The 27,167-nt window shown below is 46.4% G+C and overlaps 5 protein-coding genes across 6 annotated transcripts; 3 read left to right on the forward strand and 2 right to left on the reverse strand.

The window, feature by feature from the left end:
• Positions 1-397: 397 nt before the first annotated feature.
• On the forward strand, positions 398-3,385 carry LOC102703351 (salicylic acid-binding protein 2-like). 2 transcript variants are annotated; one of them, XM_040522540.1, is made up of 4 exons: positions 398-863; positions 1,169-1,303; positions 1,924-2,047; positions 2,142-2,812. In XM_040522540.1, the coding sequence occupies exons 1-4, from the start codon at positions 492-494 to the stop codon at positions 2,195-2,197; spliced, it is 687 nt and encodes a 228-aa protein (XP_040378474.1). In that variant the 5' UTR covers positions 398-491; the 3' UTR covers positions 2,198-2,812. The 2 variants fall into 2 exon arrangements, with proteins under 2 accessions (XP_040378474.1, XP_040378235.1); XM_040522301.1 differs by lacking the exons at positions 1,924-2,047; positions 2,142-2,812 and adding an exon at positions 2,827-3,385 and having other exon boundaries at positions 418-863.
• Positions 3,386-4,347: 962 nt separating this feature from the next.
• On the forward strand, positions 4,348-5,348 carry LOC102703631 (nuclear transport factor 2B-like). The gene is made up of 2 exons (XM_006644762.3): positions 4,348-4,847; positions 5,018-5,348. The coding sequence occupies exons 1-2, from the start codon at positions 4,494-4,496 to the stop codon at positions 5,090-5,092; spliced, it is 429 nt and encodes a 142-aa protein (XP_006644825.1). The 5' UTR covers positions 4,348-4,493; the 3' UTR covers positions 5,093-5,348.
• Positions 5,349-7,987: 2,639 nt separating this feature from the next.
• On the reverse strand, positions 7,988-9,716 carry LOC121055591. The gene is made up of 2 exons (XM_040528445.1): positions 8,351-9,716; positions 7,988-8,108 (listed from the first exon to the last, which is right to left on the reverse strand). Exons 1-2 carry the CDS (start codon positions 9,714-9,716, stop codon positions 8,071-8,073), a joined length of 1,404 nt encoding a protein of 467 aa, XP_040384379.1. The 3' UTR covers positions 7,988-8,070.
• Positions 9,717-15,821: 6,105 nt separating this feature from the next.
• LOC102712414 (pectinesterase-like) lies at positions 15,822-18,941 on the forward strand. The gene is made up of 2 exons (XM_040524554.1): positions 15,822-16,812; positions 18,075-18,941. Exons 1-2 carry the CDS (start codon positions 15,834-15,836, stop codon positions 18,764-18,766), a joined length of 1,671 nt encoding a protein of 556 aa, XP_040380488.1. The 5' UTR covers positions 15,822-15,833; the 3' UTR covers positions 18,767-18,941.
• Positions 18,942-19,152: 211 nt separating this feature from the next.
• Positions 19,153-22,839, reverse strand: LOC102704192 (disease resistance protein RPS2-like). The gene is made up of 2 exons (XM_040528317.1): positions 22,623-22,839; positions 19,153-22,274 (listed from the first exon to the last, which is right to left on the reverse strand). The coding sequence occupies exon 2, from the start codon at positions 22,249-22,251 to the stop codon at positions 19,525-19,527; it is 2,727 nt and encodes a 908-aa protein (XP_040384251.1). The 5' UTR covers positions 22,252-22,274; positions 22,623-22,839; the 3' UTR covers positions 19,153-19,524.
• Positions 22,840-27,167: the final 4,328 nt, after the last annotated feature.

A 27,167-nucleotide genomic window follows, 5' to 3' on the forward strand; every position in this document is an offset into this window, starting at 1 on the left:
CCATATACCTGCAATAGTTTAAAACAATCTAAATTACATAGATTTTATATAGTATATTACAGTAGACATTAGATACTTAAGACATCGATCATAGATTCATATAGTGCGGTGGAAAAGGTATGAGTTGTTTACATATCTAAGATTTTGGTTAATTGGGCTAGGCTAATTTGAAATTAGATAATGACATGCATTTAAACTTGCAGATATTTGTTACTCATGGGTAAATGGGTATGAGATCCTAAGAATGTTTTCATACCCGTGTACCCATCAGGTGAAGATATTGTCCGATTACTTACTCAGGGTGATATATTTAGTTTATACTTATACCCTAACATACATCGAGTCTCGGGTCACGGGTCCCTTTGCCATCTCTTAATTTCTAGTTAGGCCGTCATCGCAGGCAGTTGGACCACTTTATTAGGGTCCTCTCTCGTACTTGTACCTCCATCCCGGCCGAGCTCCAACGCTAACTACTAGCCTACTACTACCCCATGGCGGACGACATGGCCTGCAAGCACCTCGTCCTTGTCCACGGCGCGTGCATCGGCGGCTGGTCCTACTTCAAGGTGGCAGCGCGGCTCCGGTCGGCCGGGTACCGCGTCACCGCGCCGGACCTCGGCGCGTCGGGCGTCGACCCGCGGCCGCTGCGCGAGGTGCCGACGTTCCGCGACTACACGGCGCCGCTGCTGGCCCTCCTCGGCTCCCTCCCGCCAGGGGAGAAGGTGGTCCTCGTCGGCCACAGCCTCGGCGGCGTCAACGTCGCCCTTGCCGCCGAGCTGTTCCCCGAGAAGATCGCCGTCGCCGTGTTCCTCTGCGCCTTCATGCCGGACCACACGTCGCGGCCGTCGCACGTGCTCGAAAGGGTGACGATTGCTCATTTCTTCGCCTATCTTGCTGCGGATTTCTCCTGCAAACATTTCTCTCTCTCTCTCTCTCTTTTTTAAAGAAAATGGAAATTATTTACTGCTGCTAAGGTCTTATACTGTTATACATGTCAAAAAGCTAACAATCCAATCAGATGAGGAGCATTCGAATTTCGAAAGGCTAGCTCAATTTATGGATCGATTTACTCTGCCTTGTCAGGAAATTTTACTCTCCGGAGTAGCTTCTTGTGTGTTGACCACTGTCCTGCCTGATCATGTATATACCTTTTCTTTTCCTCCCAAAGTTCATCGATGAGAAGTGGCTGGACTGGATGGACACGGAGATGAAACCACAGGACGCAGAGGGCAAGCTCCCCACTTCCATGTTGTTTGGGCCACAGATTGCACAAGAAAAATTGATGCAGCTGTGCTCGCCAGAGGTACGTACGGACGCACTTCCACCATTTCTATGGAGGTGGATCTTAATGCCTCAAGAAACTTGGATAGAGTGAGACTACAATTTTGTTTTGCTGGCAAACGTATGCAATCCCGTCTTTTCGTTTTTAAATTTTCAACCTTATATTTTGATGTTTTTATCATATTTTATTTTTTTATTAACTCGTAGATCGAAAAGAACACGTGTATAAAAGTTTTATTCTTAAATTATTTTTTATTATAAATATTTTATTTGGTTTTTATCCGAATAAGCTAGAATACCACCCCATCATGTCTCTTTTGGTGGACGAGGAGCTAGAAAGAGATTGATGCTCTGTTGTCTAGCGGATCCATGATAAACTGTCCACTAGCCAAGTAGCCCTCAGGCCACGTTTTCTTTAGAAATGTATGTTCACAAATAAGACGACACGAACTAGTGCTCATCACTCTCTTGTTTTTCGTTTATGACTGTGTTTATGTTTATAAGCTAAAATATAATTATTTAGACTTAAATTTAATATTGATTTTAAGATTATTTGGTATAGTTTATTTTTTTGACATATATATATATATATATAGTTTTTTTATCATCAATAAGCGGTTCCGTTCATGCTTTAAAAGCAAGATGATGAGGCTGTTGGCAAATAGCAAGTCAACCCGCAAGATGGTGGTACTCGTTAACTCATACATGGGCGCTATAAAAGAGAAAAAAAACGCACCTCATCTAGTTGCAGATCCATTAAAAAATGGTAATTATGATTCAGTGCAAGTAAATGCTTACTGCAAACTGATATTTATTTTTGCTGAAACACTTATTGTTCTCTTTATTTTTAATACCTACAGGGAATCTCCGGTTTTTAAAGGTGATCGATATTGCTGTGGTGACTGATAGCTGCTAAATTGTCAATTAGCTATCCGCCACGCACCTGGTCACTTTACAAACAAGTTTGTTTGAAAGGGATTATTAAAAATATCATTTTGTTTAAAAACTTTTGGAGGTGCTACAGTAACTATGTAATCATAGCCCAGTACGTTATAAATTTCATATAAGTTGTGTTACGGTGTTACCCCACGACATCGATAATTTTTTTCAAGCGACCTAGATTTTTTGTTAAATCTTGAAGGTCCAGAAATCGAAGTCACAATGTACTTACATCCTGCTACATAATCCCAAATAATAACGAGAGCAAATATTTACTCCATTGTATTTTAATAGGTGAAGTCATTAACTTTTTGGCATTGTATTTGACATTTTATCTAAATATGCGAAGACATACAAGTTACAATGAAATACATTTAGTAATAATCCAATATCAACGAAATAAATAATACTACATAAATTTTTAATAATACAAATGATCAAACTATACCAAAAAAAATCCACTTATTTGCCTATTGAAACACAGACAGGGTACAACAGTAGCTATGCAGCTACGCAGAACAGTACGTGCAATCAATTCAGTTGGAGCATGCATACCGCGCGCTGAAATTGCTCATCGATCATTTCGTCTTTGCCCGATCTCTGCAGGACATCACGCTCGCGGGATCTCTGCTGAGGGTCAGCTCGATGTTCGTGGAGGACCTGCAGGCGCAGCCGCCGTTCTCCGAGGGGCGCTACGGCGCGGTGCGGAAGGTGTACGTGGTCTGCAGGCAGGACCTCGCCATCCCGGAGGGGTACCAGCGGTGGATGATCGGGAACACCCCGGTGGACGAGGTGAAGGAGATCGACGCGGACCACGTCGTGATGCTCTCCAGGCCCGACGAGCTGGCCCGCTGCCTCGCCGACATCGCCGAAAGCTACGCCGCCTGATGCAAGGCGCGTTTGCTAGCCAAGCTCTTGCTGTCTAATAAAAATCAACCAAATGTCGCGTTTTGGCTGTTATCTTGCTATCTTAAGTAGCGTGCCTGCCGCTGCGGTGTTCGTCTTGTTTTTTTTCTCTTCTCCTAAATTTGTTTTTGGGACTCTTATCCTATACTCAAAAGATTTTATAATGATGGCAACTGTTATGTTTGCGGGTGTAATTCAGATCTGATTCATGGTAAAAATCAGAGTATAGGGGAAAGATCTGCACCAACGCATGCAAAGAGCAGAGGACTTATTTGCCCCGGACCCCACTACATGCCATGAGGCCCATAATGCCAATCCAAACGTTTGCGCACAGATCCTTCGGGTACCGGGCATGCGATTGGGCCGTTCCTTTGAAGGGAAGAGGAGACACACTTTACAATGGGCCAAAAGGGATCGGTAGCCATGAATTTGAAAGGCCTCGGCCTAGCCGTCCAGCCCGCGACGTAATTTCGGCCTTGCTGCTGGCCGTGTCCGGCGCGCGGCGGCTCGATGGCGATCCATCGGCATATTCTCATCGACTCATCTCGTGTGGTCGGTGAAAGCGCTGCGGTTTCCGCTCATCCGCTGTGCAAACCACGCGAGGGCGGCACCTTGATCGTCGGGGGCCTTTTCCGTGGCCGAAAGCAACCTCTCGCTTTCGGTGTGTATTTAGTTTGGTGGTCGAGGGCTCTATGCGGCAAGCCGGCAAGCGCTTCCTCGCCTTGTCAGCCTCACGTGGAAAACTGATAGGTCTACAGAAATGTTCTCATCGGAATGAAAAGCAAAATGATCCCCGGCTCCTCGTGGTTAAGAATTTGCGTAGAATAACCTGTGATCGGCCAAGATTTGTCATCGGCCACCACCTGTGATCTGTGGATTCCTTGCGTGCATCTTCCGAAGGCAGCCAGCAATGCAAGGATCAGTACTTCGGATGAAAGGTTGGAGTTTGATACGACATGCATTTCGTTCCAATCAAATCACTGTCAGAAACGCGGCCAGCAATCCATCAATCTTTTGCCGCTTTTCTCCCAGCTCCCCCCCCTTTCTCATGCCCTTTCCTTTGTCTCTTGAGCAGAAGCGCCTCTGCTTTTCGTCCAGCTCCGCGTCCGCGCTCTCCCGTGGCTCCACCTCCAACGCACTCGCGTACACGACGTGGGCGTGCGACCTACGCCAATATATGGAGAAAAGAGAAGAAAGGCAAAGCAGAGGTGAGCGACACAACTCTTCGCCAATATACAATTCGTTCGTCCCATCCGGCAACGCGCATACAAATACCCGGCGCGGTCGTGGAGCGTTTTGTGCTCTGCTCTCGTCGAGGGGCGCACCGATAGCTAGCTAGATACAGACGGCGCGCGGAGACAGCGGCAATGGACGGGCAGGGGAAGGAGGGCAGCAACGGCGGCGGCGGCGGCGGCGGGAGCGGTCAGTACGACGTGGTGGCCAGGGCATTCGTGGAGTACTACTACCAGACGTTCGACGCCAACCGCGCCGCGCTCGCGGCGCTCTACGGCCACACCTCCATGCTCTCCTTCGAGGGCCACATGGTGGCCGGTGCCGAGGAGATCGGCCGGAAGCTGGCGGCGCTGCCCTTCGAGCAATGCCGGCACGCCGTCTGCACCGTCGACTGCCAGCCCACGCCGTCCTTCCCAGGCGGCATCCTCGTCTTCGTCAGCGGCAACCTCCAGCTCGCCGGCGAGGAGCACCAGCTCAGGTTCAGCCAGGTAACCAAACCAGTCTTGGAACCCGTTGGCATGCAGGTGACGTCGCTGGCAGTTTGGCGCCAATCACTGACCAATGCACACAGGACACGACGCCATTTCCTTTCTCTTGTTTTGCTTTTCAGTCCGGAAAAACGTCCGATCTTGTGTTCTGATAAGAGTTTTTCGCGCAGATGTTTCAGCTGGTGCCCAACGAGCAGGGAAGCTTCTTCGTGCAGAACGACATATTCCGCCTCAACTACGGCTAGCACAGGTTGCGTGTGGCTACCGAAAGGAACCGGGTGCTCGTATGCTTTGGGGCCATATAGACGCGAGAAGCATCTCCGTCTCTATTTTTCTGCTTTCGTTCTCTCTTCTTTTTATATATATTTCGTTCTTGTAGCATCCTAAAATAAGTTGGGTAATAGCCGTACCGAGCCTTCTCCTCGTCGTTAAGCAATTACATGGGACAATGGAAATTTCCATGTGCTACCGTTTTTTTTTTCTATATTACTTCCTCCGATTTTTCTTCTGACGTTGTTGACTTATCGATCTAGACTATTCGTCTTATTCAATATATATATATAATTATTGACTACTTTATTATGATTTGATTTATTATCAAATTAACTTTAAGTACAATTTATAATTTTGTATATTTAGATAAAATTTTTAAATAAGACAAAGGGTCAAACGTAAATAAAAAAGTCAACGGCATCCAGCAAAAAAACGCAGTTCATAGAAAACATGAACATATACCATATTAACACAGCCACAAATACATCATGTATGCGTGTCTTTTTCCATTGCATAGAAAACATATGCATACATGAACACATATCGTATTTACACACACAGATGCACCCTGTACGTCTGCAATTTTGACATTTTGGTCCTTATGAAAAACAGACCCTTAATAAAACTTGTTGCATAAATAGATCTTTTTGATCGCGTCAATGTCATCGGCGCTGTCGTTGTATAGTACGGCGCCAATGACATTGGCGCCATCCTCCAAATGATAATGTTATGTCTGTTGTCAGGAGGATGGCTCCAATGTCATTGGCGCCGTCATATACAACGACGGCGCCAATGACGTTGGCATGGTCAAAAAGGTCCATTTATGAAATGAGTTTTTTCATGGATTTATTTATAAAATAAGTTTTTTAAAAGAACCAAAATATTAAAATTCCAGCCCTATACGTGCTACCGGTTCATTGGTCATCTATTTGGAAGAAATGTATTTTTCTACCATTACACAGAAAGGCTTACACAGAAATGTACTACCCTGTTTTATAATAGAAGATTTTCTAAAATTATCTAGATTTATATAAATAATATGAATCTAAACATATATACAAACAATATACATCCATCAGTAGATACATAAGCATAATAAAAAAGGCTTACAATACGAAACATAGGGAGTATGTAACATGGGAATGCTTTTTAACACATGATATGGTAGATACTAAATCGAAAGGCTAGGAGTAATACTTGATTATTTAAGAAACATAGGAACTAAAGTAAAAATAGTAAACCTGACAAAAAAGATTTTATTAAAAGCATATCCACATATACAATTTTTTGGATATTAAAGTTCATACTTACGGATGTAATCAAACATCTAAAAATTTTCCTCCACATTAAAGGAAGGACAAAGGTTTCCTCCCAAAACGAAAAACACTTTTGATTCTAGCTAGGATTGCAATTATTGATCAAGACTATAGGGGCGATTGTTTAGCTTATCTAGGAAAAAAAAAGCTAAACGCCATATTTAAAAATAAAAAATAATTTGTGGACAAAAACTTTATGTACATATTCTTAACGATCTAAAAGTTAAGGCTAAAAAATAAATTATGATAAAAAGAACACAAAATCTACTCTATATTCAAGGTTAAAAATTTAAATTTTGGCTTATAAACATAAGTAAATGAAAAAATGGGGCTTAGAAACCAAAATATGACATCTAGATTTATTAAAGAAGTTAAAATGACATTCTAGAAACGTGGATCCTAGATACTCAAAAGGATTTGCTTTATATCATTTCCTGCATTCTTATCCTTAATTGATATGTTGTCTTTTTATGAACTCTAAGAGCTTCTGTTTATGAAATTGAATTTTTAATCTTAAATTTAGAGTAGATTTTAAATTTTTATTATATTTTATTTTTCAGCATTGTCTTTTAGATACTAAGAACATGTATATAAAATTTTTATTCACAAAATATTTTTAATTTGCAAATATATCATTTTCCCTAAATAAGCCCAACCATCACTTCCCCTAAGCTCAGTCGAACCCTTGGATTTGCCTTATTATATTTAAAGTGCTCATGTGCCGACCGTCAAAGCTAAGCCACTATGTTCGGTTACGTAACTTATGCCCAGGCACGAAAAACGTAGTAATATATTAGTACATGATTAATTAATTATTAATTATTAAAAAATATAAAATAGATTAATATGATTTTTTAAAACAACTTTTCTATAGAAAATTTTTACAAAAAATACACTATTTAGCAGTTTAGAAAACGTGTACGTGAAAAACGAGGGTGACTTAGTTAACTAAGCGGTGGTGCCGAACACGGGCTAACTCAATTGGAGAAGTTGATCGGCATGAGAGCCCCAACTCAAAAGGAGCTATGATACACGACTTGGAGAGCTACCTTGCATGAACAACCACCACACACCACCTTGATCCTTCTCATGTATTATGTCAATGCAACCTGGTTAGCGCAGGGCGGTCCATCCTGTTAGCATGATGTAATTAGGCCTTGATCTGTGGATGTGATTGCGCTATTTGCGGTAGGCTTGCATGCCACCCATGCGCGTATATATGTACTCCTGTACCCACACTTGGAATACGATCAATCATTCACACACTTTCATGGTATCAGAGCGGAAAAGTCCAAATGTAGTGAGAGCAATCATCTAAAATGACAAGATAATATTTGTAGCCCGACACACTGACAATGGGAGATGTCCAAAGATCACAATGTATTAAATCGAAATTAGTTGGAGCTCGGGAATTGGAAGAACCAAAAGGAAGTCTAGTGTGACGACCGAGCTGACAAGCATGACATAAATGATGACTATCATCTTTATTACAAGTGATAACTTTGGAACTAATGAGTTTGGACAAAGCTTCGTGCCCAAGATGCCCAAGACGACGGTGCCATAGCGAGGTGGGTGCAGCGAGGAGTGCGGAGGTGCTGGTAGCTGGTGGAAAAAATGGGTACAGGTCGCCAGAGCTATTGCACCTGGCGATCACGTTCCTGGTTTCCAAATCCTTCACAGAAAGACCAAACGGATCAAATTCAACGGAACAGTTATTGTCGGTGGTAAAACGACGAATGGAAATCAAGTTCTTAATGATGTGAGGTGAAACTAAGACATTGTTAAGAACTAGATTGCGATGTGGAAAAGAAAAAATATGAGATCCGACGGCAGTGACAGGAAGTAAAGCACCATTGCCCACAATGATAGATGAAGGTGTAGATGAAGTGGGCGAGGATAGGGTGGAAATTTTACCAGCATCCGCAGTCATATGCGAGCCTGCACCAGAGTCGGCGTACCATTCCGAAGGTGCCGGGGGGTGGAGCGTCATGGTGTTGAAATTCTGCACCAAGGAGTCCTGGTTCCATGCGCCTCCATGTGCCGGGTTCCAGGGGGCAGCCTGCAGCTGATATGGTGCCCCCTGAAATGTCGGTGTCGAGGGCGCTGATCCTCCCCCGTAGGTGAACGGGTAGCTGGAGCCGGGGCTGTAGAAACCGCCGCTGGACGCACCACCAAAAGGTGCGCCGTACTGCGGGACAGCAGCGAAGGCCGGTGGTGCTGGTGGTGGGCGGCCACCGTACGGCCACATCTGGAGCGTGCACACCGTGCAAGAGGGGTGCACACCGTGCACGCCACCCTGGCCAGCGGATGCGCCGTGGCCAGGGGCGCCGTAACCGCCTGTAGAGGAGCCTTGGCCACCCTGACCAGCACCGGGCTGGTGGCCCTGTCCGCGGCCACCCTTGCCACGCCGGCGGCCGTTGCGTTGGCCGCCTGGCTGGCCGCCAGCCTGGCTGTGCTGGCCGGTGCGCGGAGGACCAGTGGCCGGCGCCTGGCGGCCGGGGCCACCAGCCGGTGGCGTGGGCGACGAGGCGATGAGGGCCGCAGGTGGAGACGGTGGGCGAGCGTCGATGTCGATCTCCTCGAGGAGCAGGTGAGTCCGGGCCTCGGCGAACGACGGGAACGGACGCTGCAGCTTCAGTATAGACACCATGTGGCGGAACTTACCACTGAGGCCGCGAAGGAGAGTGAAGACCAGCTGGCGATCACCGATGGGATCACCGAATTCAGCAAGAGATGCAGCCATGGTCTCCAGCTTGCGGCAGTAATCAGTGATCGTCATGGAGTCTTGACGAAGGTTGCGGAATTGCGTCTCCAGGAGAATGGCACGAGACTCCTTCTGGCCGAGGAATTCGTCCTCGAGGTAGCACCATGCCTCGCGTGCACGGCGTTGGCGAAGCATGAGCGACTGCTGTAGGTCGCTGGAGACGGTGGCGAAAATCCATGACAGCACAACACAATCAGTCTGGACCCAAACCGGACGGTCGGGGTGCAGTTCGTCCTCGAGCACGTGCGGGGCGAGGGCATATTTGCCGAGCACGGTGAGGAACATGCCCCGCCATTTGGTGTAGCTGTTGGTCACTTTGTCGAGGATGATGGGGATCAGCGCCTTGACGTTGACGACGGCGGTGGCCTGCGCCCAGATGGTCTCATGGGCGGCCTCGAACTTGTCGAGGGCTGCAGCGCGGAGGCGCGCCGCTTCAGTGCGGCGCTCGGCCTCGGCGCGGACTTCGGCCTCCTGTGCCGCCGCTGCGGTGGCAGCCGCGTCGTCGTCGTCCGCCATGGGAGTGGTCGCGGGGCTGGTGCACACGTGCCCGCGCGCTCACGGCACGGGACGAGAAGAGATGCGCGATCGGCGGCAGCGGCTGCACCCGGCGATGTGTACAGCAGGCGATCGAACAGCACGTACAACTTCGTCCAGCACGTTGACGACGACGACGGCGGCCGGGAGTTGTACAGCCACGTACAGCACGTACAGCAGGAGATCAAGCGGAGGCAGGATCGATCGGATCGGCGGCCACACCCGGTGTCGAGGGCAGCTACGGGGTAGGCGATCGGATCGGCAGCGCTGGCGATGAGACCGGCGACACACCCGGCGACATGGAGTCAGCGACGGTGGTGGCGATCGGATCGGCGGCGGGCGCTGGTATGGGTTGCGGAAGAGTAGCGGATCGTAACCGCTCTGATACCATGAAAGCATTTGCCACGCTTTCTAACTTTTTTGTCTATGTTCGCACCCAGTTCGGCACCACCATCAAGAGCGTCCAGTGCGACAATGGTCGTGAATTTGACAATTCCCCGGCCCGCACGTTCTTTCTCTCCCACGGTGTTGCCCTTCGCATGTCGTGTCCCTATACATCCCAGCAAAATGGCAAGGCTGAGCGTTCCCTTCGCACCATTAATAATATCTTGCGCTCACTCTTATTTCAGGCGAGTCTTCCTCCGGTCTACTGGGTTGAGGCACTCCACACCGCCACTTACCTTGTCAACCGGCTGCCCACCAAAACACTCGCCTCCTCCACCCCTTTCTTCCACCTCCATGCCACTCCACCCTCCTATGAACACCTTAAAGTTTTCGGCTGTGCTTGTTACCCCAACATGTCATCTACAGCAGCCCATAAACTTGCTCCTCGTTCATCCCTCTGCGTCTTTCTCGGCTACTCCTCGGAACACAAAGGCTATCGTTGTCTCGAGCTAGAGTCGAATCGCATTCTTACCTCTAGACATGTCGTTTTTGATGAATCCTTCTTTCCTTTCGCCGACATGTCCACCTCACCCATGGAATCCTCCGCTCTGGATTTCCTCCTAGATGACAGTGATCTCACCGCTCCTGTTCGTGGAGCACCGTTTGTCCGTGCAGGTACTATTGATGGGGCTGTTGGAGCTCCCGCGCCTCCCTACTCGTCGAGTGCTATGCCCGCGCCCCCTCGCTCGCCACCGAGCGCCGTGCCGCGGTCACCACAGCCGCGCGCTGGGCCCGAGGCGCCCAGCCCCGCCGGGCCATCCACCGGCGCTGCTTCCAGCCACGCCCCTGCGCCACCGGCCGGTGCTGCTGCCCCTGTGCATCCTGCACAGGTTGCTGCCAGCAGCACTGCGGCCACCGGGCGCACGGTCTCCACTAGGCCGGTCTCCATCGCTCCTGTCGTCAACGAGCACTCCATGCGTACCCGTGGCAAAGCCGGCATTGCACAGCCTGTGGATCGCCTCAACCTCCACGCTGTCCCAATGTCGCCGTTGCCTCGCTCCGTTCGAGATGCCTTGGCGGATCCGAACTGGCGCTCCGCTATGCAAGCTGAGCATGATGCCCTGATTGCCAATGACACCTGGAGTCTAGTACCACGACCTCCCGGCGTCAATCTTGTCACTGGCAAGTGGATTTTCCGACACAAATTGCATGCAGATGGGTCTCTTGATCGGTACAAGGCTCGTTGGGTTCTTCGGGGTTTCACTCAACGCCCTGGCCTCGATTATGATGAGACATTCAGTCCAGTTGTCAAGCCAGCGACAGTTCGAGTTATCCTCTCTCTGGCTCTCTCTCAGGACTGGCCCATCCATCAGTTAGATGTGAAGAATGCATTCTTACATGGCACCCTCACCGAGACAGTGTACTGTGTGCAGCCCTCTGGTTTTGTGGACTCCTCTCGCCCAGATCTTGTTTGTCGGCTCAACAAATCTTTGTATGGACTGAAGCAGGCACCTCGTGCATGGCACCATAGGTTCGCTTCATATCTCTCCTCCATTGGTTTTGTTGAAACCAAGTCAGACAGCTCCTTATTCATTTGTCGTCGCGGGTCCAACACTGCCTACTTGCTGCTCTATGTGGATGACATCGTCCTCACTGCCTCCTCTACTGAGTTCCTTCGTCATATTATTGGGGCTCTTCAGCATGAGTTTGCTATGACAGACATGGGTCAGCTTCATCATTTTTTGGGCATTTCTGTTACACGCTCTGCAAATGGACTGTTTCTTTCCCAGCGGCAGTACACTCAGGATATTTTGGAGCGCGCCGGGATGAGTGCGTGCAAGCCTTGCAGCACGCCTGTTGATCTCCACTCCAAACTATCTGCAGATGGACCCCCTGTTGGTGATGCCACTCAGTACCGCAGTCTAGCAGGAGCTCTTCAGTACCTGACGTTTACACGTCCGGACATTGCCTTTGCAGTTCAGCAGATTTGTCTCTATATGCATGATCCCAGGGAGCCCCACCTCGCTGCTCTGAAACGCATCCTGAGGTATCTGCAAGGCACCACGGATTTTGGCTTAACCATGCGCCGTTCCCCCCCTTCGGAGTTAGTTGTCTACACGGATGCCGACTGGGCTGGTTGTCCCGATACTCGACGGTCGACTTCTGGCTATGCAGTATTCCTTGGAGATAACCTGGTGTCATGGTCCTCCAAGCGACAGCACACGGTCTCACGGTCCAGCGCAGAGGCCGAGTATCGTGCTGTAGCAAATGGTGTCGCTGAAGCTACTTGGCTACGACAGTTGCTTCTTGAGCTCCAGCACCCTCCTCGCCGTGCCACTTTGGTCTATTGTGATAACATCAGTGCTGTATATCTCTCCAGTAATCCTGTGCAGCATCAGCGTACAAAGCATGTTGAGATTGATCTCCACTTCGTTCGAGAGAAGGTCGCCCTCGGTCACGTTCGAGTTCTTCATGTCCCTACGACATCACAGTACGCCGACGTCTTCACCAAGGGCCTCCCTACTTCTTTGTTCCAGGAGTTTCGGTCCAGTCTATGTATTAGTGATGCTTCAGATTAGACTGAGGGGGAGTGTTAGCATGATGTAATTAGGCCTTGATCTGTGGATGTGATTGCGCTATTTGCGGTAGGCTTGCATGCCACCCATGCGCGTATATATGTACTCCTGTACCCACACTTGGAATACGATCAATCATTCACACACTTTCACATCCATCGTTAGCCTTCCACCCAAGATGCTCCACCAAGAAGGTCCAACATAGACCGTTAATTGTGCAAACTTACACCTGAATGTAACGTGCTTTGGCGGGGGCGCCGGCGATGACGGAGAACCGGTGCATCAAAAGCTAGTAGTCATGACAACTGTTTGTTGGGGAGAGCTGTATGTACATCGATCACTTCCATGTCAGAAAGAAGGTGGTCATGGTGGGCTATAAGCAATGGTACCCACGACTGATATACTCCCTTGTTTCAGATTACAAGTCGTCTTGATTTTGATCAAACTACTTTAACTTTAACTATATTGACAAATATAATAATATATACAAAACTAAATTAGTTTCGTTAATAATATGTGTGTTGGATTCTAAATATTACTATTTTTTTATAAATTTGGTCAAACTTAAAGTCGTTTGACTTTTATTAAAATCAAAAACAACTTATAACCTGAAACGGAGTGAATATGGAGTGACAGAACCATAGATAAACTCATTGGGAGCACATAAAGACATGTACGATGCAAGCTTTTCTATGGAGTGATCTCATGAAAAAAAAGAGGTGTCATGTAGGATGAAGCCACGTATAGGATACTACCCTCATAGTACAGGGTGTGTCAGGTGGGACCTAAATAAACCTTTTTTATTTATCTCTGGCTCCCGCTATCTTCGTTTCCCCCCTCTTTCCCCCGTCTCCTTGTTTCCCTCTCTCTTGTTCCGTTTCTCTCTCTCGTCCTAACGACAAATCTCGTCGGCGGCGAGTCCTGGTGACGACATGTCCCGGCGGAGGCCACTTTCCCTTGGTGGATCTCAGTAGCGTCTGCCTCCATGCATAGCTCAGGAGCGGCGGAGCTTGGTAGATCTGGCGTCCTAGCGGCAGCCGCTTCCCCCATGGCGGATCTCGGGGGCAGTGGATCTAGTGTCCCTACGGTGGAGCTTGGCGATGGGGTGTCTTGGTGGAGGCGTTCTCCCCTCGACAGATGTTGGCAGTGGCGGCGTGTCTTGGCGGAGGTGCTCCCCGCTCGCCAGCTCCGCTCTACCCTCTCTGACAAAAGTTGTGCTCCCCTGACGAGGCAAGCGTGCCCTCAGAGACAATGAGGAGCTCTGTAAGGGCATAAGCTGATCTGAGTTGGAGGGGAATATCCGATGTGGCCTGGCGACTTGACAGGTCACCGCACTGTGTATGCTCTAAGGGAGAGTGAGGGGGAATGAATTGTTATAAATAGTTTTGTCGGTTTTCACATGGGCTATGAATATGATTTTATGGCTGCGTGATTTAAAATACATATTTGTTTCATAACATTGAAGATCAAATAATTGCTGAAATTAAAAAAAAATGGCCCTATTCAAAGCTACTTGGCACATCCTCTCCCCACACTGAGACCCCACTATATATTTTGAAAATTTAAGTCTCTTCTGAAAATTCAGACATTATGCTTGCGGTTGACAGCTCAGACATTAATCTCACAGGATGGGATCTGGTGAATGCACGTGATATTGTCTATCTATCTGGGCCATCATATGAAATCAATTTGACAAAGGAAATTAGTGGCCAGATCGGAATCGGTGACATAAGCCAACGCGAAACGATGGCCTAAAAGCATGCTTAACATATCATCTAACTTTGATCATTGATATCTCTGTTTGAATTATCATCCCAAAAAAATTTCTTCTCCACATATGTTTGTACTATCTATATTATATCCTCCATATCACATCTAACGATATTTTATTAATATATATCAACTACACATTTTTTTTCTTAAGCACGTACTACTCAAGAAATAATATTGCGTATCCATTTGCACTTTTGCAGTAAGGAGAGAGAAACTCTAAATTTGAAGAGTCTGTTGGATAAATTGTTAGACCATATTTTTTTTACCATTCGTTATCTATTTTTATAGAGAAATATAAGATAGATGAGCCGTTAAACATGCTCTAATTTTCCATCGGTATTTCGTTCCGACACTGTATAAATCAGCACAGTAGCTTCAAAATTGGCTTACATCAAGCTAACCAAACTGCTGGGGTCAGCTTAACAACAACACTACAACAGTATAACTCATCGGGATCGTCACTACGACAACGGTACCAACCGTATAGATTTTAAAAAAATGGATACATATTATTTCCTTGTCCAAAAAAAGTTAACCTCAAAATATTAATATGCACAATTAAAAGTTGTTTTTTAGTGAGGGAGTACCTCGTCACAACTATTTTTCTATCATAATATAACTTTGTTTTTTAGTCAAAATTAATTTTGAAAAGAAAGTTATTTTAAAGCCGAAGTAAAAAAACCAATCGACAACTCACGCGGTACATCTTTACCTTACAAAACCACGTGCTGGCAACGGGGAATCATCCTTCGAGGGGGCAACACAGTGAACTGCACGTGGCTGAATGGAAAGCGGAACGGGTAGCATATCCACCGGCCGACAGGGCAACGCTGCAACCCATTCAGTGAGCTGCAGCGCTACTCGGTTCGGAATCGGCGACGGCAAAGAAAAACCAGTGCTTTTAATATCTCGTTACCTTGAGCTTGTCTAGTTGAAAGCAATTAATGCATCCAGTGGTGCTCGCTGCTGGTACTAAGGCCATGTCTAGATCGCAAAAGTTTTTACCGAAGATCACATCAGATATTTAATCGTATGTCGAAAGGATTTTTGACACGAATGAAAAAATGAATTTCACGGCTAGACTGTAAACTACGAGATGAATTTTTTAAACCTAATTAATTCATCATTAACGCATATTAGTTACTGTAGCATTTATGGCTAATCACGTACTAATTAGGCTTAAAATGTGTAATTAGTTTTTTATTTTGTCTATGTTTAATACATTCAAAGATTCGATGTGATGGTTTTGGATAATCATGTTCATTGTAAGGTGTAACCACGAGAAAAATCTCAGTCCCTACCAGTATAAATATGACCTAAGTCTCATCATGAGCCGCTACATAATAGAACAGGTGCAGTAGTTAACATGTTCACTCGTCGTCACACGGAGGTACATGACAGTGTGACCACCATGCGTCAGAGCGACGAGCCTCTCCTCTCTTCTCCCTCTCCCGGAAACGCCTACCCATGCAAAGTTCTATCGGCCACGCTATTCTCGTTAGCCATCGCCGCCGCCTTCCTCCTACTCACCCCCACGGCCCCGGACCTCTGCGCGAACTCCCCTGACCCGGCCTCGTGCCAGACCATCGTCGCCGACGCCGTCCTAGCGTCGTCACCGCACGCCCACCGCCCGAGCCGCCCGGCGCAGATCCTCCGCGCCATCATCGCCACGTCTCTTGACCGGCATGACGCGGCCGCCGAAGCGGTGGCGGGCATGCGCCGGCGCGCCAGCGACCCGAGGCAGCGCGCGGCACTGGAGGACTGCGTCCAGCTGATGGGGCTCGCACGCGACCGTCTCGTCGACGCCGCGGGCGCGGCCGACGGCGGCGGCGACGGAGACGACGCGCGCACGTGGCTCAGCGCCGTGCTCACCGACCACGTGACGTGCCTGGACGGCCTCGACGCCGACGGACCGCTGCGCGACTCCGTGGGGGCGCACCTGGAGCCACTCAAGTCCCTCGCGAGCGCGTCGCTCGCCGTGCTCAACGCCGTCGGCGGCGCTCGGGATGTGCTCGCCGAGGTCGTGGACAGGTTCCCGTCGTGGGTGCCGGCGAGAGACCGTGCGCTCCTTGAAGCAGGTGCGGGCGCCGTGCAGGCGGACGTGGTGGTGGCCCAGGACGGGAGCGGCAAGTACAAGACGATAAAGGAGGCGGTGGACGCGGCCCCCGACGGCGGCAAGAGCCGGTACGTGATCTACGTGAAGAAGGGGGTGTACAAGGAGAACCTCGAGGTGGGTAAGAAGAAGCGCGAGGTGATGATCGTCGGTGACGGCATGGACCAGACGGTCATCACCGGCAGCCGCAACGTGGTCGACGGCGCCACAACTTTCAACTCGGCCACGCTAGGTGATGCTCTCGCTGGCTCTCTGTCCTTTGTCTCTCTTTACTTTCTGAAATTCGCACTCATGCCATCTAAGATACCGAGACTTTTTCACAAACCGTATATTTAATTACTTTGCGCAATGCAACCCTTTTTCAAAATGGGAAATCAAACGATGATTTATGAACGTTCGCGCGTGCATATATCATACTTAACTTGCATGGATATCTGGATCAATCAACGCATTTCTTGCTTGGTTGGTATAGTCAGCTTTGGTGTACCAGTCAGTGTTGCAGGAGGCACCGTACCATAGTGCAGTGATATACCACCTTATAAACAACTATAACACTATTCATGGCATTATTTATCCTATCAATTATTTTCTATTTATTTTTAATTAATCTCTACTAAATAATTGTAAATAATTATGAACCATGTAAGCCAAGCAGATCAGGTACGATTGGATCATGAGTAAGTAATTAAACAGTTAGCACCAACTTCAAACAAACGAAAAGAATCAACAAGTGGATCTCGTAATCTCACTCATTGACTAATATAGTATGAGCGGAGAAAATAAGGACAGCTAGTGGCTGGAGTGGCTGTTGCCTGTTGGTGACTTGGTGCATGTGCAGACATCGATGTGCCAATACACACACTACACACAAACGGGTATACTAATCCGTAGTTGTCCCCAAAGGCCAAGCACTTACCTCGTCGGCATTGGTTGTTTGGCTTAAATGGTAGCCATCACATCACACCGTAGACGTACTTAATTTTGCATATGTGCATGGTACGTGTTCCATTAATTGCTCCACCGCTACGGATAACACGTTCACACACACGTAAATGTGTCTCTAACAAGATTTTTAATTGTAGAAGTGCAGCAGAACCATTGTAAGTACATCCTCGAATTAAAAGTTGACATAGTTATATAAAAATAATTATTATAAATTGGGAATATTTTAATTAGCAGCGGCATACAATGACTCTGGAATACCGCGGCGAGTTCAAAACCGGAGCCTGAAACAGCCATCTCCACGCACTAGCTAATCCATGAACAGTAAAAAATGCGCCGTTTCCGTTTCCACTAGCCTAAAATTTTTAACGGTCAAATTAAGTAGATAGCGACACCCACACGTGTTGACACGAGACCACGACGTCTTAATTACATCACTTAATTGTACATGAACAGTCTGCATGGATTTTTCCTGTGTTGGCTGCAAGCAGAGACATCATGTACAAATGGTGAATACTGACGAGGTTGATCTTGGATGCGTAACGTGTGCAGCCTTGTCGGGCGACGGGATCATCCTCCAGGACCTCAGGGTGGAGAACACGGCGGGGCCCGAGAAGCACCAGGCGGTGGCCCTCCGCGCGAGCGCCGACCGCGCCGTGATCAACCGCTGCAGCCTGGACGGCTACCAGGACACCCTGTACGCGCACCAGCTCCGGCAGTTCTACCGCGACTGCGCCGTCTCCGGCACGGTGGACTTCGTGTTCGGCAACGCGGCGGCCGTGCTCCAGGGCTGCGTGCTCACGGCGCGGCGCCCCGCGGCGGCGCAGAAGAACGCGGTCACGGCGCAGGGCCGGACCGATCCGAACCAGAACACCGGCACCTCCGTCCACCGGTGCCGCGTCGTGCCGGCGCCCGACCTGGCGCCCGTGGCGAAGCAGTTCCCGACGTTCCTGGGCCGGCCGTGGAAGGAGTACTCGCGCACGGTGTACATGCTGTCCTACCTGGACGCGCACGTCGACCCGGCGGGGTGGCTCGCGTGGAACGGCGACTTCGCGCTCAAGACGCTCTTCTACGGCGAGTACCAGAACCAGGGCCCCGGCGCCGGCACCGCCGCCCGCGTCGGCTGGCCCGGGTACCGCGTCATCACGGACCGGAGCGTCGCCATGCAGTTCACCGTGGGGCAGTTCATCCAGGGCGGCGACTGGCTCAACGCCACCGGCGTCACCTACAACGACGGGCTCTGATTCTGGATTGTTGTCGATGGATCGTTTCTCTCACCGCGGCGTCCTAGAGCATATAATTGACCTGACATCTTGTACGAGTTGCCATGTTTGCATGCATTCTGTTGCTCCCAATACTTAGTACGAGTAATCATTATCGGTAAATAAAAGCAATAAAGCATGCTAATGATGGAAATCATTCTGATCGGAAGGTGCATCTTAAGTTCGTTCCGCTAGCTGAATGCTCATGCACCACTGCCACGTCGTACTCACGTGTTACCAAGGGCTGCAAATACACTAGCGCTGTTGCGCAAATCGCTGGGCCGGGACATACTCTGGTACTACTAGGCAGAAATCTAGCGCAATAACATTAGATCATTTTTACCTGATTATTTTTAACTGATGCGGAGAGTCCTGAAAGACGTGTGCATAATGTCAGATTCAGTCACTCGGATCTAAGTCTTACACAATCATGCTGTTATGAACTTATAATCTGATCCGTTTGTGAATGACAAGTCATCGTTGTATAATCAAAAGAAGAAAATTTACAAAAAAAATTGTCGCTGCTCCGAATTCACTAGCTACATCTACATCTCCAGTAGCACTGGCCTGAGTTTTTCTACTGCCATACCTGACACGTGTGTAGAACATGGTCTGTGCAAAAAGGGTAAATCCGCACAACTCATAAGATCATACAAGTGCGGCAACACAGCCCTTGAACTACACAACGCTCAGAGAAGCAAACGGTAGCAGGTGACAGGAACTGATAACTACAACTGGATTCAGTGCAGTGGACGGAACAGTGGCTCGTAAGACGCTCTGACTTCAGCGTCATCCCACTCCAACGCATCCCACCACTCCCTTGTGCATTGTACCGCATTCAGATTACCCGCAGATGGCTGGAGCTTCTTCAGCTTTGGGCACTCAACAATCTTCAGGCTCTCCAGCAAGGGGAACCTCAGAACGCACGTACTGCTGCTCAGCGCCCTGAAGTTTGCCAGCCCATGGAGGTACAGTTCTTTGAGGTTAGGGAAGGGTGTGATGTCTCTAAAAATTCTTGCAGCTTGTTCGCTACTGTTTGCTACTGTTGCTTGTTCCTCGTCACTGAGAGTAATCAGTTCCTCCAGCCCATGGCAATACCAGATGTACAATGATGTTATGTTCTGAACACATCCGGATTTGTAGATGATCTTTACCTTATGAAGCGCCTGAAGAATGATATTTTGCAGGTTTGGAAGGATGGGCTGCTCGGCATTTAAAAGATCTCCACGGGCTTGCAAGCTAACATCAGGTAGTGCACACCTGGGATCAGTTTCTGTGCTCCCGTCGATGATTACCTCCGATAAGTTGGTGCAGCTCACAATCCACAGTCTTTTGAGGCCGTTCATGTTCTTCCAGAGTCTGCTTGAAGGAAGCTCTATCTTTGTAAGGCTAGCACATGTCTTTATCAGCAGATTCCTCGTCGAGCCAGCAAGGCGATATGACAAGGACAGTCTCTCCAGAGCCTCGAGCGACTGTATTGTGATATCGAGTATCTTGAGCCTGCGTAGGCTTTCAAGCTCCTGGAATTCAACACCATTTCCACTTTCATCAACCTTCCAGTCTGCATAACTGAGGTCCATGTACAGCACTTGAAGCATTCTCAGGCAGCTTATGACGCCACTTGGGATCAATTCCAGTGGCATATGTGAAAGCAGCAGGAACCGCAGGGTCACCAGTGCTCCCAACTCCTCTGGAAGTGATTTGATATTTGTGTTATACAAATCAAGATACTGCAACTCAACTAATGAACTGATCCCAGAGGGCAATTCATGAATAGAAGTATGTGACAAATCTAGCACCCTGAGAGATGGCATGAATTGGAAGAAGCCATCACATATCTTATCCAGTGCAGGGTTGACTTGTAGCATCAAAGTCTTCAGCAAGGGGCAATTAGGTTTCTCATACAGTTCAAGAATGTTGTTCCTCATGAAAGAAATCCGCTCGGCGTCGCTCCACTTCTCTGCACCTGGTGCCTCCTTCAGCCCAACACCGGCGCGAACAAGCCATTTGGTTTCTTTTGTGCCAAAGTCTGATGCTATCCACAGAGCCATGGCACGGACCATGGGATGCATACTGATATGATCCTCATCATCACCTTTCACCAGCAAAGAGGCAATCTTGAGAACACCAAGAAGGTCATGTCCTTTGTTATATATCTCATCCATCTCAGTGTATAGGTCATCTATAAAACCTTCACCGATGCAGTACCCTATTATCCAATCCTTAGAAATGGAGAATTCCTCTGGGAATAACGAGCAATATAGTAGACAGAGCCTTAGCTTGTCACTGGGCAAACTATCATAGCTGTTCTTGAGAGGCATAAGAACATCCATCTCCATGCCAAGAAGCTGCCATGGGGCAACCTTTAGCACGGTGATGGCATGCTTCCACTCCTTTTCTGTCCGCTTGCTGGCCATCGCCCGGCCAACGGTGATGAGCGCGAGCGGCAGTCCACCACACTTCATCGCCAGTGCTTTCGCTTGTTCCTGAATCTCCGTGCTGGAATACACGAGATGTTCACCAACCTTCTCGCGGAAGAGCTCCCAAGCGGGCTCCCATGGCAGGCACTCCATCTTGAGCTTGCGGCGGACATCCATGCGGTCGCACACATCCTCGATCCTCGTCGTTAAAACGATCTTGCTCTTGGAATTGTGCTTTGGTACAGGAATTCCGAGCATCTGGAAGTTGAGTGGCTCCCAGAGGTCGTCCAGTAGCAGCACAAAATTCATCTTGCTGAGCACTCTGTAGAGTACTCCCGCACGCTCCTTGGGCGTTCTGTTCTCCCACGATACGCTGAGGCGGTCACCGATGATTTTCTGGATGTCGTCAAGATTGAATTCCTTGCCGACTTCGATGTTAATGGCGACATTGATGTCCGGCGAATTGACGAGGTAATCGTTGTTGTACTTGTTCAGCAGCGCGGTCTTGCCTACCCCGGCCATGCCGTAGATGCCGACGATGCCCACGTCGCCGTGCCGGACGCACGCGTGGAGCCTCTCAAGCACAGCGTCCATGCCGACGACGGGCGCGCTGGGCATCTCCTCGAAGCGGACCTGCACGAGCTCGTCGGCGACCTTGTGGAAGGCGCCCTTCTCCTTGAGGCTGGCCGCCTCGGTGAACATCTCGTCGGCCCTCTGGCTGAGGTGGTAGGTGGCCTTGAGACCGGGCGCCTGCTCGGGGGGAAGGCGGAGGCGCTCCTGGTACTCCTCCTCGATCCGGGCGGCGGCGTCCTCGAGCCTGGCGACGCACTCGAGCCACCACTTGACCTGGCTGGTGGCCTCCATGCCTCGGCGCTCGGCGACGTCGACCAGTCGCTTCACGTCGTCGCGCTTGCTCTTGAGCTCGTTCATCTCGTGGCCCAGCATGTCGATGTAGTCGCCGCAGGACATGACATACCCGAACGTCCGAGCGAAGTAGTCCTTGAGCGGCCGGAACACCGCGTCCACGATGGACGCCACGAACTCCATCTCCGGCGACCAAAGGCCTCGATCTTTATCAAGAAAGCTCCGATTTTTAGTGGCATAAAAGGGCAAGCACTCGATTTGGAAACGAACTGATGGATTTGAGTGGCTATGGGATAGGAGCGGGTGCCGATTGGGGACTAATTTCTGAAGCAATTCAGACAAGATACTACTGTTGGGCGTGCATCAGGGGAATCTGGACACCTACCAAGAAACGGACGAATTGGTAGAGTTTTTGAGGGAGAAGACAGCAAGACATACGGAATGGACAAATTGGCAAGATTTGTCAGCTACTCGGCTACCTCAGAGCTCGGACTATACTGCAGAATCCTTAGCAAGGAAGAAACACTAACGCAGCCGGTGGAAGAAGCACATACCAGCGCCCGCCCAGCGCTGACGCAGGCGACGACTCCCGAGTCTTGGACCAGTTCGTTCAATCCGAGGGCGTGAGCACGGCAGTGAACCGGTGTCTGGGGAAGTGCCGAAGTGGTGACCATCTCATTGCCGCCACGGCGAGTTTATTTTACCAGGATATTCGTACTGTACAGCTAGCCAATCTGAAGAACGAGATTCGATCTGATCCTCCTCCTACTACTCCCAGTCCACTACCGGTGTCCGATGGGCATCATTGTGAAGCGGGTGGAGCTTGGGTGGGATGCACTGATTTAATAAGGTCTCAACGTGGAACGCAATTACATTTCGAGTAAAATTTCTAATGATTTTCGAGAATTAAAATTTAAAACAGTAAATTTTAACCAAAGTTTGATAAAAAAAAATGTGGTGTGAAATGCTATACCGCTGGAGGTCAGAATCTAGCATGTTCATCTCTAGGATGTTAAGAAAAAAAAACGTTAAACGATATATGTCCAACGAAAAATAATTTATGAATAAAATTTTGATACTCATATAGCGATCTAAAAGTCAAAGCTAGAAAATAAATTTCAGTAAAAAATCTCAAATTAATTCCAAATTTAAAGTTAAAAATTTAAATTTTGAGTTATAACCAAACTCAAAACCAAAAAAGATAACCTTATAATACTCAACACGAAGGTGGTAAGAAAAATCTAAGATACATAAATTGGTAAGAAAATTATCTACGTATCCCTAAAATTTGCTTAAATCCTTTTGTATCCTTCAATTTTACCAAATCACATCCTTCTCAGTTTCCATCTCGATCCCACACATACCTATTTTCGTTAGTTGTCTATCAGCTGGCCGTTAAATATTCTAAAATGACTATATTACTCCTTTCGCATACTTATGTACTATTTACTCCATAAATTTTCATGTGAAAAAATTAACTTAACAAAAATAGAAGTGATAGAACCATTTAATGTCAAGCTTAAAAAACAATTTTTTATTTTTATTTTAAATTTTCAAATTGTGATTAAATCCGTACATTAGTTTACCAGAAAATTGAGAACTAAAACTATTTTTTATTTAGGTTTAATTTTTTGGGAAGATGTACAAAATTCATCAAATTGATTTGAAATTTATTTAAAAATTTTAAATATGTTTTAAATTTGAGATAAAAATAATTTCAACCCTTTTTACAAAGATTTTTCACTATATATTCGTTGATGCAGAGCTTGATATTTTAACAAGTAATTTTCAAATTTGATGGAGCTTGATATTTCACAATAATCTTTTTTGAATTTTTAACGAAATTAAGTTTTCATTGTTTTTAAAATTCATAAAAATATTTAGTAATTTATCCCTTGTTATTTTTCATAACTCAAATAACTTATACATTAAACATTTCTGACTTTTAACAATATACCAACGACAACAAAATTATTTGTACAATAGCTAACTATCAAACTAATGGTCAAATAACAAAATTTGCATGTAATGGATTTAAATAAAAATTTAGGGGTATATAAGAGATCAGATGAATCTCAAAGACGTAGAAGTGATCGAGTGAAATTACAAGGATATACAGGGAATTGGTCATAAGTTCGTACATACTGAGGAAACACTGGATTAAAATAAACTAGCTTTTATTACATCGATGTGAATAGTCCTTATATAGGTTGGGAAGTGCATGTAAGGGATCTAAATAAAAACTCATGGGTATATAAAAGAACAAATAAATTTTAGGGAAGTATAAGTAATCGGGTAAAATTACAATGTATATAGAAAATTGGTCCTAAGTTCGTACATACATAATAACCACTGGATTAAATAATGTAGCTTTTATTACATCGATGTGAAATAGTTCTTACATAAGTTTCCATCGTGAACAGACGCTAGATAGGCAAAACAGTACAGAAAACAAAAACAACGACGACAACTAGGCAGAAGCTAAGAGAGGCAGAGCTAAGAAGAGGTTACTGAACCTTGTACAATGCACAATGCACAATATAGCTCGGCCCATAACGATGCATAGAAATGCTTTTGTTCGTACGGCTTGCAACAATCAGCCCACAAAGAAGCCGAAGTAGAAAGGCTTCACAATAGCTGACCTGATTTGGACTCGTGGCTTGAAACAATCAGCCCACAAGATGGCCCACGAGGCACTCCACTCCAGGCTCCTTGGAGTATTTCTCCGGCCTGGCCCGCCTCATAACCCCATATAAACGAGTCTCTATTTTTATATTTTTTAAAGAAAATCAGACATATACTTTTATTTCAAAAACTTGCAATCATTGCGTTCTTTTTCTGGACTTAGATGGAGATGAAAGATTTTCTTGCTTTGTGATACATATTTAATAGTATAAACGATGAAATTAATAGCTATAAAGTTAGAAATATATTTTAGAAATATGAGATGATAAACTTCTATAAATAAACCTTTTGCAAAATATATGTTGTTAGTAGTTTGGGAAGCACACGCATAAAAATTGAGGTAAAATCTATGTAGAAGAACACAACCAGTAGTAGAGGGTTATTTTAAAAAAACGCCACTCTTTAGTGGGAGTTTGTTGTGACGTGACAAACGAGCATGGATCCCAATAGATAATGGGCCAACTATGTTCGATATATTTGTAGGTGCACCTCAACACCAACTAGTAGATTTTACAGCACTATAGGGCACTTGCAAAAGCCCACAAAACGTCATGCGGGAGGAGATGGAGCCATCCAATGTAGAAAGCCCCTTAACGCACAATAGTAGGGCGTTTTTTCTCTGGTGGTGCCATCAAGGTTAGGCCTACATCAACATTGATTCACAACTAGAGTACAAGCTCTCGTCTCATTACTAAATTAACGTCATGACCAATTATTTCAACTAATTTCTTTCACCATTATTTCTTCACTCATTATCAACATAATTCATCATCATTTATAGATCTATACACTCAACCCCTTAGTCCACACCAATGTCAATTGACAACTAGAATATATGCTCTCATCTCATTACTAAATTAACTTCACGTATTTATATAATTGATTCTTGTAACTAATTACTTTCACCTTATTTTTTCACTCATTATCAACATCTTTTATTTTCATTTACATATCTATACCCTAACTCCCTTAATAACACTAGTGGCATCCTAAAAGATGCCATGCTAGTGGCATTAAGGGGATCATTTGGAAAATTGTCAGGTCTCCTCCCATACCATGGGTAGGGATGGGCAAACTAACATGAGATAAAGAACGAACCTGAACCCGAATAGACCGAATTTTTGGGCATCGGTTGTATGTTCCTGGCCACCACTCCACTTAGCCTATCACTCTATCAGCAAACAGGTCCACCCCTCTTGTGACCCGAAGAAAAAAGTCCTATTACTGGTGCCTACAAATATATCAGGCACCATTGGCCAGTCATCCAGAAGGGCCAACGCATGTTTGTCACGTAAAAGGCAACATGCTAGGAGGACATTTTTTAAAAATAACCCTCCTAGTGAGCTTGGGTGTGTAGTCTGCAAAAGAAATATTTTTGTATTTTTCTAAAAAGAATACATCTATATCTTTATATCTCTCTATTCTCTACTATTGTGAAAATTAAATCGTACGTCGTCCGACTCATTTCGCATAATAGAGGGAACGTGGTACCGACCCGTGTGGGGGTAGAAGACAAACATATGCATGCGGGAGGGTGACTAGATTGGTTCTTTCATTGGATGAACGGCCATCCAAGCTCATAGTCATGTGCAAGCCCCCCATGTCTTGTATCTATATACACGCACGATTGTAAGAGCAGTCCTAATAAAAGACACTAGTTATGATTTCCATAACCTCCATGTCATAAAGAAATTAGTACTAGACGCATCTCTTACAATACAAACACTACTAATTCACATTTGATTTAATATTACTCATCTCTTATCATGTGTTGGGTATTGTGTGAAACCATGTTTTATGCAAGACATGATTTCCTTCTCTTTCTGTATTTACTTACTTGCCCCATCATCATCTATCCTATGTGATAATTCATTTAATTATGTAGCCACTATACTAGTCATTGCATTATGAATGCCCTGGTAACTCTAAATGCATGGGTTCCGAGTGATGAAAAAAAATTACCATAGGCCCCACTCATTTGAATGTAATGTTCTATTGCTTCAAAAAACAAAAATATGTGTTTTCATTGATTCGTGCGTATTCTGTGCATCCCTGAATAAAAATATTTCCAGGTTATTTAATATACATTAAGGTTAAAGAGAAAAGACTTTACTATTCCTTAGTAAATCCTAAATTATAAATATTTCTAGGTTATTTAACAAATATTAAGTTTAAAGAGAAAATATTTTGCTATTCCTTAATAAATGAGTAATGAATAAGTTTGAAAGAATATGTGACGGTAGGATGGGATGTGATTTGAATGAAAAGTTATGACATCATTTTTAACTTTTGTTTATGCTTATCAACCAAAATTTAAACTTTCAACTTTAAATTTGAAATAGATTATGGGGTTTTATCATAGTTTATTTTTAGCCTTGGCTTTTAGATCTTCAAAAACATGTATATAAAAGTTT

The sequence above is a fragment of the Oryza brachyantha genome, chromosome 1, assembly GCF_000231095.2.
Source record: "Oryza brachyantha chromosome 1, ObraRS2, whole genome shotgun sequence".
NCBI lineage: Eukaryota > Viridiplantae > Streptophyta > Magnoliopsida > Poales > Poaceae > Oryza > Oryza brachyantha.

Excerpts from the sequence above, each read along its gene's own strand:
- LOC102703351 (XM_040522301.1), top strand. The coding sequence starts at position 492 with ATGGCGGACGACATGGCCTGCAAGCACCTCGTCCTTGTCCACGGCGCG. Across the intron at positions 864-1,168 it reads CGTCGCACGTGCTCGAAAGG|TTCATCGATGAGAAGTGGCT; the intron begins GTGACGATTGCT and ends TTCCTCCCAAAG. Across the intron at positions 1,304-2,826 it reads TGCAGCTGTGCTCGCCAGAG|GACATCACGCTCGCGGGATC; the intron begins GTACGTACGGAC and ends CGATCTCTGCAG.
- LOC102703631 (XM_006644762.3), top strand. The coding sequence starts at position 4,494 with ATGGACGGGCAGGGGAAGGAGGGCAGCAACGGCGGCGGCGGCGGCGGC. Across the intron at positions 4,848-5,017 it reads ACCAGCTCAGGTTCAGCCAG|ATGTTTCAGCTGGTGCCCAA; the intron begins GTAACCAAACCA and ends TTTTTCGCGCAG.
- LOC121055591 (XM_040528445.1), bottom strand. The coding sequence starts at position 9,716 with ATGGCGGACGACGACGACGCGGCTGCCACCGCAGCGGCGGCACAGGAG. Across the intron at positions 8,109-8,350 it reads GCATATGACTGCGGATGCTG|GATTTGGAAACCAGGAACGT; the intron begins GTAAAATTTCCA and ends CTTTCTGTGAAG.
- LOC102712414 (XM_040524554.1), top strand. The coding sequence starts at position 15,834 with ATGTTCACTCGTCGTCACACGGAGGTACATGACAGTGTGACCACCATG. Across the intron at positions 16,813-18,074 it reads TTTCAACTCGGCCACGCTAG|CCTTGTCGGGCGACGGGATC; the intron begins GTGATGCTCTCG and ends TAACGTGTGCAG.
- LOC102704192 (XM_040528317.1), bottom strand. The coding sequence starts at position 22,251 with ATGGAGTTCGTGGCGTCCATCGTGGACGCGGTGTTCCGGCCGCTCAAG.